The sequence below is a fragment of the Haliotis asinina genome, chromosome 6 (genome assembly GCF_037392515.1).
Source record: "Haliotis asinina isolate JCU_RB_2024 chromosome 6, JCU_Hal_asi_v2, whole genome shotgun sequence".
Classification (NCBI taxonomy): Eukaryota; Metazoa; Mollusca; class Gastropoda; order Lepetellida; family Haliotidae; genus Haliotis; species Haliotis asinina.
The window spans coordinates 43,179,829-43,197,485 of NC_090285.1; the positions used below are offsets into that span (position 1 = coordinate 43,179,829).

At 37.7% G+C, this 17,657-nt stretch overlaps 1 protein-coding gene across 1 annotated transcript in view; it reads right to left on the reverse strand.

The window, feature by feature from the left end:
• Nucleotides 1-132: 132 nt before the first annotated feature.
• The window catches only part of LOC137286408 (activating molecule in BECN1-regulated autophagy protein 1-like), a 44,768-nt gene continuing 27,243 nt past the window's right edge, over nt 133-17,657 (reverse strand). Inside the window, exons 10-17 of the mRNA XM_067818261.1 lie at nt 17,405-17,510; nt 13,030-13,193; nt 10,103-10,213; nt 9,628-9,813; nt 9,414-9,511; nt 9,177-9,233; nt 7,235-7,374; nt 133-6,578 (exon numbers count right to left, since the gene is read on the reverse strand). Coding sequence (XP_067674362.1) covers nt 6,344-6,578; nt 7,235-7,374; nt 9,177-9,233; nt 9,414-9,511; nt 9,628-9,813; nt 10,103-10,213; nt 13,030-13,193; nt 17,405-17,510 — 1,097 coding nt within the window. The 3' untranslated portion in view covers nt 133-6,343. The remainder of the gene's footprint in view (nt 6,579-7,234; nt 7,375-9,176; nt 9,234-9,413; nt 9,512-9,627; nt 9,814-10,102; nt 10,214-13,029; nt 13,194-17,404; nt 17,511-17,657) is intronic.

Sequence of the window (17,657 nt, forward strand, 5' to 3'; positions counted from 1 at the left end):
TTATGACAAGCATATTTTGCTGCAGACCAATTCTTAAACTGATCTTCACATGACATCTTACTGACATCAGTTCAAATCCAGTGTTCCCATGATTACAGCATGCAGAATGTTCCTGACACAAAAATGACACAGTTTCTAGCATGTTTTTGTTTTATTCATAGGACTGAGCAAAATAATGACCCACATAAAGTGAACATATTTTATGTAGGTTTAACAATTTCCTTCAGGTGGACTTTCTTTCGGCAATCTTCCCCCTGCAAAGAACGTTTTCAATAGGCAAATCTACAAATATCTTCAAAAACTAAAAATGCTCCTCATTATGCTCACAGTCAAACCACCCAACCACCCCCCTTTCACTCTATCACACTCAACACAAAGCATACATTCTTTAAAATTATTCAATATTTACATCAAAATTCAAATTGTAAATACATTCTAAAAAAAGGTGAATGTACAAGGTTTTTAAATATAGTGCACAGGTACCCTGAAGCTCTGAATTCTCTCTTAAAATTGACAATGTACTGAAACACATATTTCATGATGTTTATTAAAATTTGCCTGGCAGATTCAATTAAAGATTCAATGAAGTACCAATCAGGTATCACTTGTGACAATAATATTGTATTCTATATCCTTCTAATAAGACATGTCACATACTTGGACACAAGTTATAATAAATATTGTTTTGAAATAAGCACCTCATATTACTAACTTCTCCAACCAAGAATATATCCATGATTCCTTAAGAAACTTTCTTCCTCTGCTATTTCTAAAATATAGCTAAAGAAGAATTCACATACATCACTAAGTACAAAGTTTTTGTATTTTAGGTTCATATCTTCATAAGTGTTCTATCCTACTCACTGCTGGTGATATCCTGTTTATAAATTGTAATCTCAGATAAGCACACATTGATTGCTAAATTGCTAAGTGTCTCAAAAAGCATGATGTACCTGCTGTGTTTAGTAACGCTATTATCATCACTCACTCAAAATCTGAACTGCCAAATAATCTTAAAATCCAAGGTCAAATACTTAAAAAAATACACACCACAGAGCCCAGTAATCACACACACCAAGAGCAGTCCTTCAAAGCTGAAATTCACTTCAACCATATTCACATAATATTGACTGAAAAATACAAATAATAGGACTCCCTTTATCGAACACTTGCTTTTGGGCCTGTATAATACGTTCTCAATCTGTCATAAACCTGTACACTCTCAAGCACTCTTCTGACAGAATTGTTGGTGTACAAGGATCACTCCTTCACAACAAGCAGATTGTTTAGAGATCATTTTCACACTCCAACACACTCTCAAGAGCAGGGCACTCTCAGTACACTCAACAAACCAGTCTATAGAGCGCAATTCATTTCACCCATCGAAAACAATTGGAGAATCAGCTGGCATAATGCATTTATTAAGCACACATTGAATGCCAGCGCAATGGCTTCAAATTGCTTGTGTGATGATGGTACCAGACCCCAAAATAAGATTCCAAGAGGAACCACAACCACCTGGTGACCATTGTGAATAATGTCAACCATGCTTGTCAAAAGCAAAAACATAATCCTGATCTGAAATGGTTCCTTTGATACATACTGACAAACCCAAATGGGAAAGAAAACGTCCGTCACATAAGACCTTACAATCCCATCAACTACACCCAAAGCCTTCTACATCCAAAACCAAGAAACACTGTCAAAGCATCAACAACAGTATTATTCTCAAATTACAGATTACACCTTCACCTTTAAGGTTAACTCATGATTAAACAAAACATTCCAGTATGTACACATTGGTGACCTACGAGTTGATTTACAGCCATCTTTTCATACATAATTGTTTAGAGCAAGTTTGGTTTTGTTACAGTGGAACGCAAGAATGTGTGGCACACTGTACCTAATACTTTCAAACCATGGCATTCTGTACTTTTCACATACCACTAAGGTATCCACCTTAGTTTCTTGGAGTTTAAAGGACCTCCTGCACACCTTATGTAAAGGCAGTAAATATCATGCCCACATAAGAAAATGAGTTTAGTTTTACACCACACTCAGCAATATTCCTGCTTCATGGTGGCAATCTGTAAATAATCAAGTCTGGACAAGACAATCCAGTGATCAACAGCATGAGCATTGACCTACACAACTGGGATACAATGACAAGTGTCAACCAAGTCAGTGATCCTGACCACCCCATCAAGTTTGTCATCTATCATGATAAGCAAGGGTTTCTGAAGATACGGGTATGCAACTACACAAGGTATCTTCAGTTGTATTGTACCTGAACATACACATCAAGTAAGTGTCAAGTTTGGTGGTGAACCAGACTACAACATGTCTTTATCAAGAGGCCACACAAGTCTCCATAGTAACATAGGCAAACAGGGCAATGAGGTCAGTAAGTACGCCATACAAGAATAGTATATTTAAGTGACAATATCCAAAGCTGTATTTGATTAACAATACAAAATGTACAGCTGCACAACATGGACTTGGTGTAGTACAGTATGATTTGCTGCAGCAGGTATTCTGTAGACTTCTGCATTTCCTGCAGTGTTGCACAGGCCCCATGGTTCTGTTTACAATCTTAACCTTAATGTTCACTTACTTGAGTATTATTTATTATCTCTATAAAAGAATATGCAACAAGTGCAGGACCAACAAAAGCCTGAAGTACATGAGTTCAGCAAACAAGGACAACATGCTTGACAAGAAGATTACTATCAAGAAATTCAAAAGGTATTACATAATACTGTATTCATCATAAGTGCTAGGATAGGTTAGAAAGTTAGAAAAGTCATAAAGCTACTCATTAAAACCACACATAGTACAATTTGCTCTCGGGGATTGAAAAAAAAGTGGGAAAAAATATATCAAATATTGATGAACTTTTAACATTTTCAGCAATATCTCTTCTTTGCTTCTGTTGTATGTAAACATAGCTATAATCTATTGAAATTCACACCAGTTCTCTTTGAAGAAAGAACTTACAAGGATAAACTGCAGCTTCGGTTGTTTACTTGACCAGGTGCTCATTACATCTAACGCTGCATGTGTCACATTTCATCCCATGTGGCAGTGAAGTAAAACATGGTACCAAACTTATTTAGCACAAGTTAACACCCTGTGACAGTTATCTGTTTCACATATACATATAGCATACAATAAGTAGTGTGTGTTGATGGCTCATGCAGAACAGGTCCTCTAAGTCTAGCTTTCCGAAGAACAGAGATCAGTTGCATTTAAAAACACTAGAAGACTTCATGACAACATACAGGGAGCTAGCTACATGCTGTGTGTGAGGTGGGATACTGACAAAGATATTGCCTAGTATTTCACTTTCCATACTTCTGTATATTTCAGCAAGCCAAGATGTATTCCCTAACTTAATGGTCTGCTTAATCAATGAATAGTCAATAATGCAGTTAGCTCATTGATATGCAGAAGTGATATCAACTCTCCCTGAAGAGCGAGTCTTCTTAAGTCGATCCCCCTCACTGATACCCTGGACATGTACACAGAGGACAAACACTTAAATACATTTACACAGTAATACCAAGTAAATGCAGAATGGTACTTAAAGAAAAATGACAATATCAAGCAAGCTTTGAAAAGGAAACCAAGGTAAAATGAATACACTTGAAACAAAATATACAATCATATGCAAAAGCATAAAAATTCTCAATGTCAGAGCTGTTGCATCTTGTGATTAGTTTGGGCTTACCTGCTGCCAGAGATGATGAATGACAAAATTTAATATATATTAGCATGATACCACCATTCACATAAAAACCTGACGTTTTCTCACGAAGAATGGAAGTGTATCTGATGTCTATATTGGTAAGAGGCGTAAGAACCAGTCTGTTCCATTTAGTGACTACAACAGTTTTTACTCTGAGCTCAGATTGGGAGTTCCAACTGATGTAACCCTACAACCATTCAAGAACATTGCATGAAGTCAAACTGGCAAGTGTCTGGATAGGAGAAACAATGATCAAGACTGGATTATTGCAAGTATTTTGTTAAAGTAAAGTCTGCAATATTATAAGAATGAAAAGCAATGTAGATTAAAAAGGAACTGAAATTGTGAACTTGAACCTCTGTACAATGTTCACACAAAGAGTAGAACTAAGTCTTCTGTAGCTTGTTTAATCAAACAAGTTCTACAATTTAAAGCGAGAGGAAGACTATTGTTGGACAAAGGTAAAAACAGGTATTCACTTTGTAAACTAGTGTTTTAACAAGGTTTTACAAAGACATGATAACAAGAAGACAAAGTCATCAAATATCCCTTGCAATGGCAAAATACATTTCATGAATATGTCTTCTTGTTATGGACTTATGTCAGTTGTTTTGGCATGTATAGAGCGAAGTGGAAGGAGAATATTGAAAGGTTTCTAAGTTCTGCTAAAGAAAGGCGCAATACCACCAATGTTAGTTGAAGCCTACCTTGTTGCCAAGGAAACACAAAAAAATATTTTAATCAGAATTCAAAAACCAGTTCACCACTAGATATGTGTATGTACAAAACTTGGTGACCAAACAGTGAATGGTTTTAAAGTTCTGCTTAAGAAAAGTACACTACCACCAATTTGAGTGAAAGTCAAACTTGTTGCCTTAAGAATGCCAAAATTATTTAATTCAGGATTCCCGAACTATCAAAAGGCACAAGTACACCAGAGGACATCTATGTGCCAAGTTCAGTGAAGAAATACTAAATGGTTTTAAAGACCTGCTCTGGAATAGACAAATGTGCATGGATGCACACCTTTAAGGAGTCCATTTTAATATCCCACCACCAACAAGAACCAACCCCCCTCCCTGCAAAACATGTTGTGGGCGATAAAAATGGGCATAATTGTTACTCACAGTTCATGCCATTTTAAAATTTGTGAGAAATGAAAACATTTTTTTTACTTAAATAACTCCATTATTAATTCTAAATAAATAAAGAGCTGAAAAATCATATCTTGTGATAAGATATCCTTTGCTGTGAGTTATCTGATCCAGCACATGGATACTGTATTTGGTGAAGTTATTTCGATACACTTAACACATATTTGAAAAAAATAAGCCAGCTGTGACTAGTATGCAAATATTTTGGGACTATTTGTCAAAAACTACTGAGTCAAACACACAGGAATTGACAGCACGTAAAGCCTTGGTTTTCACTAGGTAGGAAAACGAACAGTCCTTCTCATAACCATAACATTACAATTGTCATTCCATTCCAATACTTCAGTTGTGAATCTAAGCCACTCCTGTTTTTGGAACACTGGTTTGAATGAGAGGGTGAGTATGGTTTTAAGCAATATTGCCACAATATCATGACTGGAACCACCAGAAGAGGCCTTCACACATTGTACCCACAGGTCATACCAAACCCAGGTCATTGGTATGACAAGCCAACGCTTTTACCACTACGGTACCCTACTCCCTGTTATAGTTTGACAAGACAACGGCTGTCGTACCATCTGGGAGGTGACCTCTGGATAGTGTTGATTATAATTCAACCTTAAAACTACTGAATTCAGGTTTGGCAGCTGTATATGCATAGTGCAGTCTTGTATGAACCTGCCATGAAAAAGTTACTCATTTGTCCATGCAACCAGTACACCATCACAATGACTAGTAATTCTGCCCTATTTCAGTGTGAATATACAAGATATCATTTTCAAATTTTAGCAGTCCAATTATATTTTCATGCACTGTCTCAAACAGACAAAGGATCAACATGTTAGGATGTCATGTACGTATGAACACACGCCAAAAGCAAAGAGTCAATTGTTTTTCATGGTGGCATTAAAATCACATCATATGAATATTCTCTCCTCTGATATGGCTTTATACACATGGACATTTATCTCTGCTACAACAAAGACACATCTTTGACACACCAAGAAAATATCTCTGACATACCTGATATTTCTTTGATATGTCATGGACATATCTCTAATATATCAACACACTTGATATACCAAAGACACATCTTTGACACACCAGATACATCTTTGATACACCATGAAAATTTCTCTGAAACATCAGAGATTTGATACACCAAAGACTCTTCTTTGACACACCAAATACACCTTTGATACATCATAGATATATCTCTAATACATCATATTTTGCCTTTTGATGTATACAGAATGTATTTTGACACCTCATGGACACATCCTAGACAGGTTATGGCGTATCTTTGATAACCACATACTTTTGATACACCATGAACAAAACTTCACTGTACCACAGACATATCTTTGATTCATCAATGTCATACTGTAAATGGGTATGATAAAGAAAATGTGGTAACTACAAAATAATTGCTACAAAAATATTATTCATTTTCGTCTTCTGAGGGCTCACTGTTTCCATCAGTCTGTGTGCCGGCAGTGCGGCGTATCCCACGGGTAAGAGTCTGTGTGGCAATGCTGCTGGTGCGAGACTGTGGAAGACCCAACATTGACATGAGATTCATTCTTATTGATGAACCCTCTCGACCTGCACCACTGTTGCTATTGTCAGAGTTTTCTGGAAACTCCTCAGAAGCTCTAAGAGTTGCCTTCTTCACTCTGAAAAGAAACATTGTTATTCTATTCAATTCAATCTGCATAAGATTGTATTCAACCATCCCCTGATAATATCTTGTGGGCATAGAATGGTTATGATAATGTCACTGAACCAGCATGCTCTCACCCAGACAGCCTAAGAGTCATGGTTAGCATTTACTTCTATTGTTACACAAGTTAAAAAAAAGTTTTGAAAGGCGAATTAAAACAACTTGTCCTCACCCGGAGAGCCCACGGAACATGGCTAGCATTTCCTTCTATCGTTAGAAATGGTTTTCTGAGGGTCATTTGATCCGCTTGGCCTCACCCAGAAAGCCAGTGGGCCATGGTTAGCACTTACTTTAATGTTAGCAATGGTTATGAGGGGGTCATTTGATCAGCCTGCCTTCATCCGGAAAGCCAATGGGCCATTGTCAGCATTCCTATATTCAGTTACCAAACAGGCCTAACACTGTGATCTGTATATTACACATGTAGGAATAACAAGTTATTACAAGTTACAAGGATACTGGATCGTGGTTTGAACTGAACACAGTATCAAAAACTGAGGTTTCCAAGAGACTAACAATCCATAACAAATTGTTTCAAATACTTGACTTAGATGATTAAAAAGGTTGATACTGATATAGTCAACTTCCTGACTGATAGTCTCCACTTACCCATGTCTACAGATGTGCAGGTCTCCCCTGTTGGTACCATACACCAAGCCTTCCCCAACTCCACGTAGCCATCGGGCCGAGTTGACACTCACATGAGTACGGATGTCCATATCACACGGGTGAAATACATCACTGACATGCTGAAATATGTTGTAAAAAAAGTCACTAAGATGCTGAAATATACTACAAATTATAGGTTTAGACTCACTAGTGTAAATGTAACCTCTTACTCCTGTCTAAACAAACATTGTCACTGAGGTGACATAATCCCCTGCAGCAACATGATGAAATCATCAAAGGGTCTCCGTGACCTTGAACATTAAGTGAAGGTCACCAAAATCTACTGGGCCCTGCACCTTCCCTAGATGAAGCTTGATATCGAATGTGAATAAAATCCAGGGAAGAGTTCTTGAGATATCTTGCTGACAAGGTTAACATGTAGCTTAACATGCTGAAATCTTCAAAGTGTAGCCATGACCTTGAAAACTAAGTGAAGGTCACCAAAATCGACTGGTCCCCGCACCTTCGATAGAATAAACTTGGTTTTGAATATGCAGAAAATTCTGGGAATGAAATTTCTAGCTGACAAGGTTAAAAGGTTAAAGTCCCCTTGTGTCCTAGAAATGAAGGTCTAGGTCACCAAACCTGACTGAGACCTGTCTTTCACTATGATGAACCTAGGTACCTACGTATATGAAAAGAATCGAGTGAATGGTTCCTTTTATATTCCAATATGTACCTACGGATGGACAGACGGAGCCTAATACTATATCCCCATTTGTAACTACTTGTCTCTTTACGTGACCTACAAGAAGACTCGTACCCTTCTCGTAAGCCATCTTTGCCAAGAATCGTTGCAAACCAGTCAAATCATGTGTAGTAAAGCGCATTTCAAACCATGAAAATGGCGGGATCATTAAACTTTTAAACTTCACTAAACTATACCAAGCACAATTTAAACATAAACTTTGAGCTTAAGGATGAACAACTTTCAACACTAAAACATATATGTACAAGTAATGACCGTATTGCTGTTCTGTCCACAGGATGTTGGATATTCTAAGAGCCATGTTTGGAAATTCAGAATTATCTTTCCTTGAAATAGTACTAGACAATTTTTATCTCCATGCCCGTTTGCGCTTAGACAGGACCCAGTCTTAAACATGGCCACGAGAGGGGTATGAGACGCCATCCAGCTCGCCGGAATGACACAAGTAGTTACGAATGACTACTGTAAACACCCATTTTCGCAACCGTTTAATTTCCGCGAACTTCATGACGCGAGAATAAAAACATGCGATAATATAGATACATCATACACTCTGTTCAGGTAAGTCAAAAACACAAAAACAATACAGGTGTCATTGCTCAATCACGTGTCACCGCTGGGCTAATCTGGATTAACACGGCTCAATCACGTTCTATTTTCATTGTTCTAGCACTTAATTAAAAAGGATTGATTCTGAAATCAATTACATTAATTTGTTGTCAGATTACTAGGCAAATCTGTTTACAGATCAAAGGCCACGCACCTGCATGTTGTGTAAAAACATTCAGAGACGCCCCTGTAACAAGATCACCTCATGAAAAAAAGAAGGCGCGAAAAGGTTTAGTGACCATTACTCGCGAAAATTTAAAGGCGCAGAAATAAGACAGTTTACAGTATATCTCCTGCTTTGCAAGAAACACACAGTGGGGGGATAACTAGATTTTGCAAAATATTCCATACAGTGAAAGGTACTGTTTACATTTGAACTGATCAGGAGACATAGTTTTACTTCATTGTTCAGAGAGAGTATGAAGAGTATGTGTGATATAAGGAATAACTCACTCAACTCAGATTAATGGCTTATCTGTCGTTTCTAAAATAACAATAAAAGTCAGACTCACATAACAATATACACAATAACATGTATGTGAGTAAACTTAGCGGAAGTCTTACCCTCATTGAGTTCTCCCCGGCACTCTTCTTATCAAGTTTGTACACTTGGGCAACGAGCTGAAACAGACCAGAATAGTGCACAAAGTCAGGGAGTATCTTTATGTGTTTATTGTTTAATGTATTTACATTTAACCTATCAGATTCATAACAGATGGTCAGATTCCTTTTAATGGTCATTTTAACAGAATGGAAACACAGTCTGATTAAGTTCCAAGTGAGTTAGTTGCTGTGCCATACCTGGTTTGATGTGAACACCCATGAAAGTCTCTTGGCAGCAAGTCCCACCATTACACACTGGTTACGAGGAGACATGCTCACAGATATAGCATTGGGCCCTGGAACATTTCAGAACATATTGCAAACTTCATCATTTCTGGTTTCAGGTAATAGCTGGAGTCTGCACAGAAGTCAAGTTTATTCAAAGCATTTTGCAACTGACACTCTTACTCACCAAAACTTTTAGTAAAAAGACACTGAGCAAAGGAGTCAGGATGTAATGAGAAGACAGCAAGGATGTTGTCATCAGGGAAACCACGGTGACTGGGGACGAAGGTTGCAAGGAAGGTTGCATCCTGAGATATATCACAACTGGCATCATTATGAAGCTTGCAGTGAGGCACCACAATGTTGGCTTTCGCTGAAATCAGAAGAAAATACAGGCATCAGTGAAAATATAATGAATCACAAAAATAGGGACCATGACTTTCTAACTTTTCCAATAATATCAGAAAAATCAAAATGTTTTCTTTTCTACTGTGTTTGGATTTAGCAGCACTTTATTCAAATGATACATACTGACGCTTGATTCTTCAGAAAATATTCATAATATTAGGATTTCATAGTCTTAACAGTATTGTGAAGAGAGTCATGAGGATATGTACAGTATGGTTGACACAATGTCCGTGGAGGAGTTGTGATGTACTCACACTGACTTATGTCAGGGATCTCACACTTGGTGAAGTCCCATCGCTGTATGCGATGTGTCTGTGGGATGATGTTACTTGCTACTGCAGGCTCCCCTGTTCCCATGAAAGCTCCTGAAATGTTCATTCCATGTCCCATGAATTATGAAACATAGAAGCAGCTAAATACACTGAATGTCTTAATATAATCTGCTGATGATGAAAATACCATGATGTAAGCTTACATCACGGATGATTTAAACTATATGATAATCTGAACTGATTTCAGTTTAACAGTTTAACTGCTGTTGCTTTTAAGGCCAGACACTGCACCTCAAATATGACAAAATGCTTATGAAGTATTTCTTAGGTTTAATTAGTTTCAACTTAGAGGTATACATGTTAACAATTGATAAAGAGTCTTTTCCAGGTAATGATGCCACTGGTTGCCATGGAAACGTCCAAGATGGCCGCCGAAAGCCTGAAAAATGATGAAAATTAGTGAAAGTTTTTCTCTAAAACTAGTAAAGATATCTAAACAATTTCAACTTTACATCATAGCTTTGGGTGTGTAGGGTGCAATGACAGAGAGAAAATATTTTAAAAAGACTGTTATGTTATTTAAAATTTTGTTTTAAAAACATCACTTTTTGGAGTTGATTTTTCACTCATATTTTATTTCTTAAAAAGAAATCGGGGAAGAAAATTTAAAAAGTCTCTCTGTTATTGCATAAAGTAATCAACTGCCTATATGTATACAAAATTTCATTCAAATTGGGTGACTAACAACCGAGAACTATGTGCACTAAGATCGCTAATGACGTATAAGGAGAAAATGAGGAAATAAGTTTGGTCATGGTTTTTTCTACTTTGACACCAGACAAACACATTCAAAATCTCACTTTACTGAAGGGATGTATTCCAAATACATGAAACAATTCATATACAAAAAAAATAAAATAAAAAAAAATTAAAATCCAATTCACATTACAAAAATTACTTAGTTGCCTCAACACAAACTCGGTCCCTTCGCACCCATTGGTATGATCGATCAGTTTGACGTACATTGTCACAGAAATGAGATCGAAGGTTTTCAAAAGATTTAAATTTTGAAAGTTTTATACGTGAATATCCATTCTTACCTTCAAAGGCTCCAGTGGAATATCTTCCTCAAAGGCGTGGTCCCTACATGTTTCCAATGCATCGAAAATGTCAAAGCTGTCAGAATCTAACACAAGCTTGATCGCGCTGTCAACCACTGACACTGTATTTGAAGCATGTCTGCAGCAACTGCGCCTCGTATTCTTCACGTAGCCGTGCTTTGACTTTGTTAATCTCATTTTTACAGAATACAACAACCGTTAGTCAAGAATATCTCAAATACGACGTTTCTCGGTCAATATTTTCGCTAAGCAGACGCCATTTTGAATGCTACCGGGAAAGGGCGAAGTTTTGTTGATTTGCCGAATGGTGCATTGTGGGATACGTTCTGCCATATAAGGAAGTAACGAAGATTGCCGAATGGTGCATTGTGGGACATTTCGCCTTGCCGAATGCTGCACTGTGGGATACTTTGCCTTATAAGGATGTTTTCGTACAGAATACCTATCGCGGGAAAGTGAAGATATCCACACGTGGAATGTCTATTTTTAGAATGTTTTTGACCAGCAACATGGCGGAAGCGATCAGCTTTCTAGCGATGTATAACATGAATGGGTTCGTTTACGCTAGAGGGGCATGGTTACGGGTGAAAGATCAGTGTTTTCAGAGTTTGATTACACACATATTTAACTATTTCCACAGATATGATGACGTTTTTAGAGGTTTATGTCAAATTTAAAGACATTATATCGAAAACAGCATGTTGTATCGCGAAGTACATGTGTTGAATAAATGAAAAATATCAAAATCTCGATTTTGATAGATTGAAACAAAAATGTCAATTTAAGGTGCCGTGTCTGGCCTTAACAAAATGTAAACAGTCACAGTATTTACAAAGAGAGCAAACTCGGAAATTCTATAGGAAACTATAAGAGAATTCAGTCTAAGTAAACTTATCCTCGGTACTTTTCGTTACACTCCACCACTGAGACTAACAAAACCTTATGGGAGGTCGCGTCAGGTAACCTTTGAGATTGACCAATCAGAACACAGCTTACCAAATCGTGAAAGTGCACATTCGCACATCCCTTATAAACTTTCTTTCTTGAAAAGGTTTGCACCCGAACGATTCCGAATGCTATTTAGCACACGATCGCTTCTGGGTGATGCACATGGCGTATGTACTGCCATGACAATGATTCGTAGAAACATATTAGACCCTGTGACTTCTTCAGATTTGCCCTTGCAGTATTTGAATCTAGGTATCCCATACACTATCATGTCTTACAATTAAGGCTACAACAAGGATGATTTGATGGTCCTGTTAATTTCCTATCACTGACGGATGAGGAGGAACAGGGTATTAAACCCACATCCAGCTGATCTTATCAACTTGACTTGGGGCTATAATGTCACATTCAATGTGCATGGATATGATTGTGTGAATGGCTGCTTCTACTAGCCCCAGACATATGTTGGCTTTGTGTTAGTTCACTGAAATACCATACCACAGCATAACTGAATACATACAGCATAAAGTTGGTGCATTGGTTTTTGTTTAATGCCACTCTCAGAAATATTCCAGCTAAATGGCAGTAGTCTGATCCAGTGATCAACAGCATGAGCATTAATCTACCCAATTAGGATGTGATATGTCAAAGAAGTCAGCAAGCCTTAACACTAAATCACATTCGTTGCTTCTTGCAGCAAGCATTTGGTTGCTGCAGACCGGATCTTCCCAGGTTTTCAGTATAAAGACTTCATAGTCCTGGCAACTAGGAATACCACAGAAGAAGACATTCTTAAATGTAAGCTTCAGGAAAGTGCAACCAGTGTGTTGTACCACACACCTGCTATAGCTCTGTTGATGGCAGCATGAAGGGCATCATTTGGTCTGTTGAGGGTGTCATCCAAGATGCTGACAGAGTAGTGTGGGTGTAGGTGGCGCTGCTGTAGGGCATGCCAGCTCCTGTCTTCCTGGTAAGCATCCTCTCGTGATGGAGTCACACGAACACTGTAGAGACAATAATTAAGTTAGTTCACACTAGCAACTGAATGCAGGGCTGAACAAATTTTGAAAACTTCAGTCACCCTGCAGGGCAAGTATTTTTTTTTTTTGTACTCGTCCTGCAAGATTTTCACTCGTCCTACTTTTTAACTGAAATAATCTGCAATCTCACCATGATCATGATGTGTTTTCTTGAACAAAAGATATTGATTCCTATAGATTGTGTTATTGTCTTTTATATAGTCAGTGAACAAACATTATTCTATACCTTCTGGCTAGGATCCAAATGGAATTTCAAGTATTAAAAATGACAACAGATGTGTGAGGTAACTGGTTTTTAATTGTCATGAAATTACATCACTGTAGTGACAATGGGATTGAACCAACATAAAACTAGAGCAGATGTAAATTAAAAATAAATATAAATTAAAATACTTGAATAAACTCAACAAAAAGCACTGAGAATGTTCCACTTGAAGTTGTGTACTTAAATGGCACTGACTAGAAAAATGGACTGAACTTGAGTACTAACTAATAACTTTCATTTTCCTCAGTTATTCAATTTCAATCGTGAATCTCATCAACAGGGGTGACGGTCTCTTCAGACACACTGACGTTTTCTGGCTTTGGTTCTGGACATTTATGTCCATGTACATGTCTAATGCCTTTTCCACAATGAAGCCAGTTGATTATTGACTTCTGGGGTTCAAATTCTTCAAATGATGGCCCATCTATGTTTATCCGCAACAAGTTACTCAATGTATCTTGGTTCATGGAAGTTTTCAGATTTGTTTTCAGCCTATTCATGCGACTAAAGCCTCTCTCACAGTCAGCTGTGCTTGGTGATACTGTCAACATGATGTTAACTAGAGGAAAGATGTTGGTAAGGTTGCTTTCTCTATCAGGACCACTGCAAACTAAAAATTCATAAGCATCAATAAGTGATTGGTTCACTAAGTCCTTCATGTACATCTTGAGGTCAAGCCACTCATCCACAGCCTTTGTTTTTTCTTCATCTGTCAGGAGAGGGCTGTAGACCTCGTCCTGCAAGATTTTCACTCGTCCTACTTTTTAACTGAAATAATCTGCAATCTCACCATGATCATGATGTGTTTTCTTGAACAAAAGATATTGATTCCTATAGATTGTGTTATTGTCTTTTATATAGTCAGTGAACAAACATTATTCTATACCTTCTGGCTAGGATCCAAATGGAATTTCAAGTATTAAAAATGACAACAGATGTGTGAGGTAACTGGTTTTTAATTGTCATGAAATTACATCACTGTAGTGACAATGGGATTGAACCAACATAAAACTAGAGCAGATGTAAATTAAAAATAAATATAAATTAAAATACTTGAATAAACTCAACAAAAAGCACTGAGAATGTTCCACTTGAAGTTGTGTACTTAAATGGCACTGACTAGAAAAATGGACTGAACTTGAGTACTAACTAATAACTTTCATTTTCCTCAGTTATTCAATTTCAATCGTGAATCTCATCAACAGGGGTGACGGTCTCTTCAGACACACTGACGTTTTCTGGCTTTGGTTCTGGACATTTATGTCCATGTACATGTCTAATGCCTTTTCCACAATGAAGCCAGTTGATTATTGACTTCTGGGGTTCAAATTCTTCAAATGATGGCCCATCTATGTTTATCCGCAACAAGTTACTCAATGTATCTTGGTTCATGGAAGTTTTCAGATTTGTTTTCAGCCTATTCATGCGACTAAAGCCTCTCTCACAGTCAGCTGTGCTTGGTGATACTGTCAACATGATGTTAACTAGAGGAAAGATGTTGGTAAGGTTGCTTTCTCTATCAGGACCACTGCAAACTAAAAATTCATAAGCATCAATAAGTGATTGGTTCACTAAGTCCTTCATGTACATCTTGAGGTCAAGCCACTCATCCACAGCCTTTGTTTTTTCTTCATCTGTCAGGAGAGGGCTGTAGACCTTCACAAGCTTCTGAATCTCAGCATCTCCATATTCCCTGAATTCATCAGGCTGTTTCATAGTTTGGCCACTTCCTGAAATCAAACACAGTGAAGAGAGAGTGTGGTTCTCCACCAAGGTGTTTGATGAACCTCTCCTGAAGATCAATATAAATTGAGTCAAGAACACAGTCTATATCCTTGTTGAAGTTATCATCATCATCACCATGTTGTGTCTGTTTTGGTCTTCCTCTTTTCTCAGTTCTGATCTCTTCACCTCTGAACTTTCCTTCCTTGCTTTCTTCAAGAAACTTTTCAAACATTGGTCCTTTCTTTGACTTCATTTTCAGAAATTTCTCCCTTAGTGTCTCTATTCTTCTTTTAACTTCAGAAATGAGTGACTTTTTCATTTGAAAAGCCTTGGAAACTTCACTTACAAGATCAGTCAAATCAACCATGAAATGTAACATCTTCAGAAATCTTCTACTTTACAACTCTGCTAAGTAGTTTCTGGCTTTTGGTGAAGATTCATCCTTTCCAGAAGCAATCTCACCCAGATGTACAACAGTTACTTCAAAATTGTCAAGCAGAGATTTCAAAGCTCTGTGCTGACTTGCTACCCACCTCACTTCTTTGATTCCTCCATAATGTTTCAGTTCCTTGTCAAGATTTTCTGCAATAACATAGAGTTCTCTTCTTCTTTTGGGAGAATAATAGTACAACTTGAAAATTCCTTTCAGAACATCTTCAAAATTCTTCAAATAATTGCACTCCTTCTTTGTGTCACAAACTGCCAGCTCCAAATTATGAGCAATACAATGCACAACCGTAATATACTGCTCACAACCAACAGCGTTATACTCCTCTTTCAGCTCATCAATAATCAGTTTTACTGCTCCTCCTTTCTTTCCAAGATTAACTGAAGCACCATCTGTGTTGATTCCGACTAACTTTCTCGAAAGATCTTCTTTTGACAGTCCCACAGAACTAAGCCCCTGAAAAATTCCATCTTTTACACCTTTTGCATGTCCATGTTCAAGGTCAACAATATCTGCAAGCCTAGTCTTCAGTACACCATCATAAGTGACGTACCTCACATATACAATCTCTTGTTCAGTTATAGCACTGTCAGTTGAGCCATCTGATAAGACACTGACAAATCTACACTTCTCAAGTTCACTAGCTGTATTTTCCTTCACTACATTTGCTATGGATTGTACAAAAGTCGCACAAGCATTTCTATTCAAATCGTTTGTGCCAAGGGAGAGGCCATTCTTGGACTGTAATTGGCAAAAACTCGCAAATTTTGAAAAAGGTTCCCCTTCCATGGCAACATAATAAGCTGTTGTAAAAAGGTTGTTATAGATCACGCTGTTTTTTTCGTCAACTTTCTGCATTGACTTAGTGTATTGTGCTGTTTGTGATTTTCAACGACTTTCTCATGTTAACAACACTGAATGTGCTTCCTACTTTTGTCGTGGAATTTCAGTGTCTCCCTCCTAAATTTATCTCTAAGACCTATCACAAGTCCACATTTTGGATCTGACAGTTTGGGGTATTTTCGGCATGGAATACAAAATAATTCATCTTCCGACTTAGCCGAGAGCCGCGATGCGGTCCTATACAGTCAAGACATGACCCTGCATTGTCATGTCTTGACTGTATAGGACTGCATCGCGGCTCTCGGCTACTCCCGACTCGCTAAATTTCGCCCACTTACATTCCTTAAACCACGTTGGTTGTACTAAACGTTTTCGTTTTTCTCTGTTATATTTCTTTTGACTTAGCTTTCTTTGTTGAATTTGTTTTTCTTCCGTTTTCTTTTCCCCATCTCCTGCCCCTCCCACATACTTTCGAATGTCCATGCTGGCGTTTGTTAATGCTAGCAAAAAGCCCTTTACATCCACGACAATAGCAATAGTAGAATTACCTCCCCTCCTTATGTATTTAACACTGTTATTGATTTATTATTGGCATAAGCGACACGATCAATATTAGTACGCTGTTGTTGATCAGTGCACATTTTCGATTCTTAAATGGCTTGTAAAATACTTTGTTTAATAAATTGAAGATGTTATATGCTTTATTTGACAGCAAAAAAATGGTACTCGCCCGATAGGACGAGTAGTTTGTATTTTTAACTTGCCCGACATGAGGTACCACTCGTAAATACGAGCGGACGAGTGGATTTGTTCAGCCCTGTGAATGTATTACTGAGAGACCAACAGAGAAAAAGTATGGTATAATTGGGAATACTGTTTTTGTCAAAAAGTTACCTTGAAACACTTGGAGGTGGTAGTGGGGGTTGAGTGACAGTAGATTGCTGGCTGTCTCCTCTCAGGAACATCTCAAGAAGGTGTGTGTTTTGGCCACTTCCTCGAGCTACACAAACACAAATCGCTCTAACATTTACAGTTATCAGTTTTAAGGAATTCCGCAGCCTTAACCAAAAGACATGACAAAATAATCACACGAAGTCATTGTGCTTATTACAGTACAAATAAAATGGTATGATACTTTTCTCAGAGT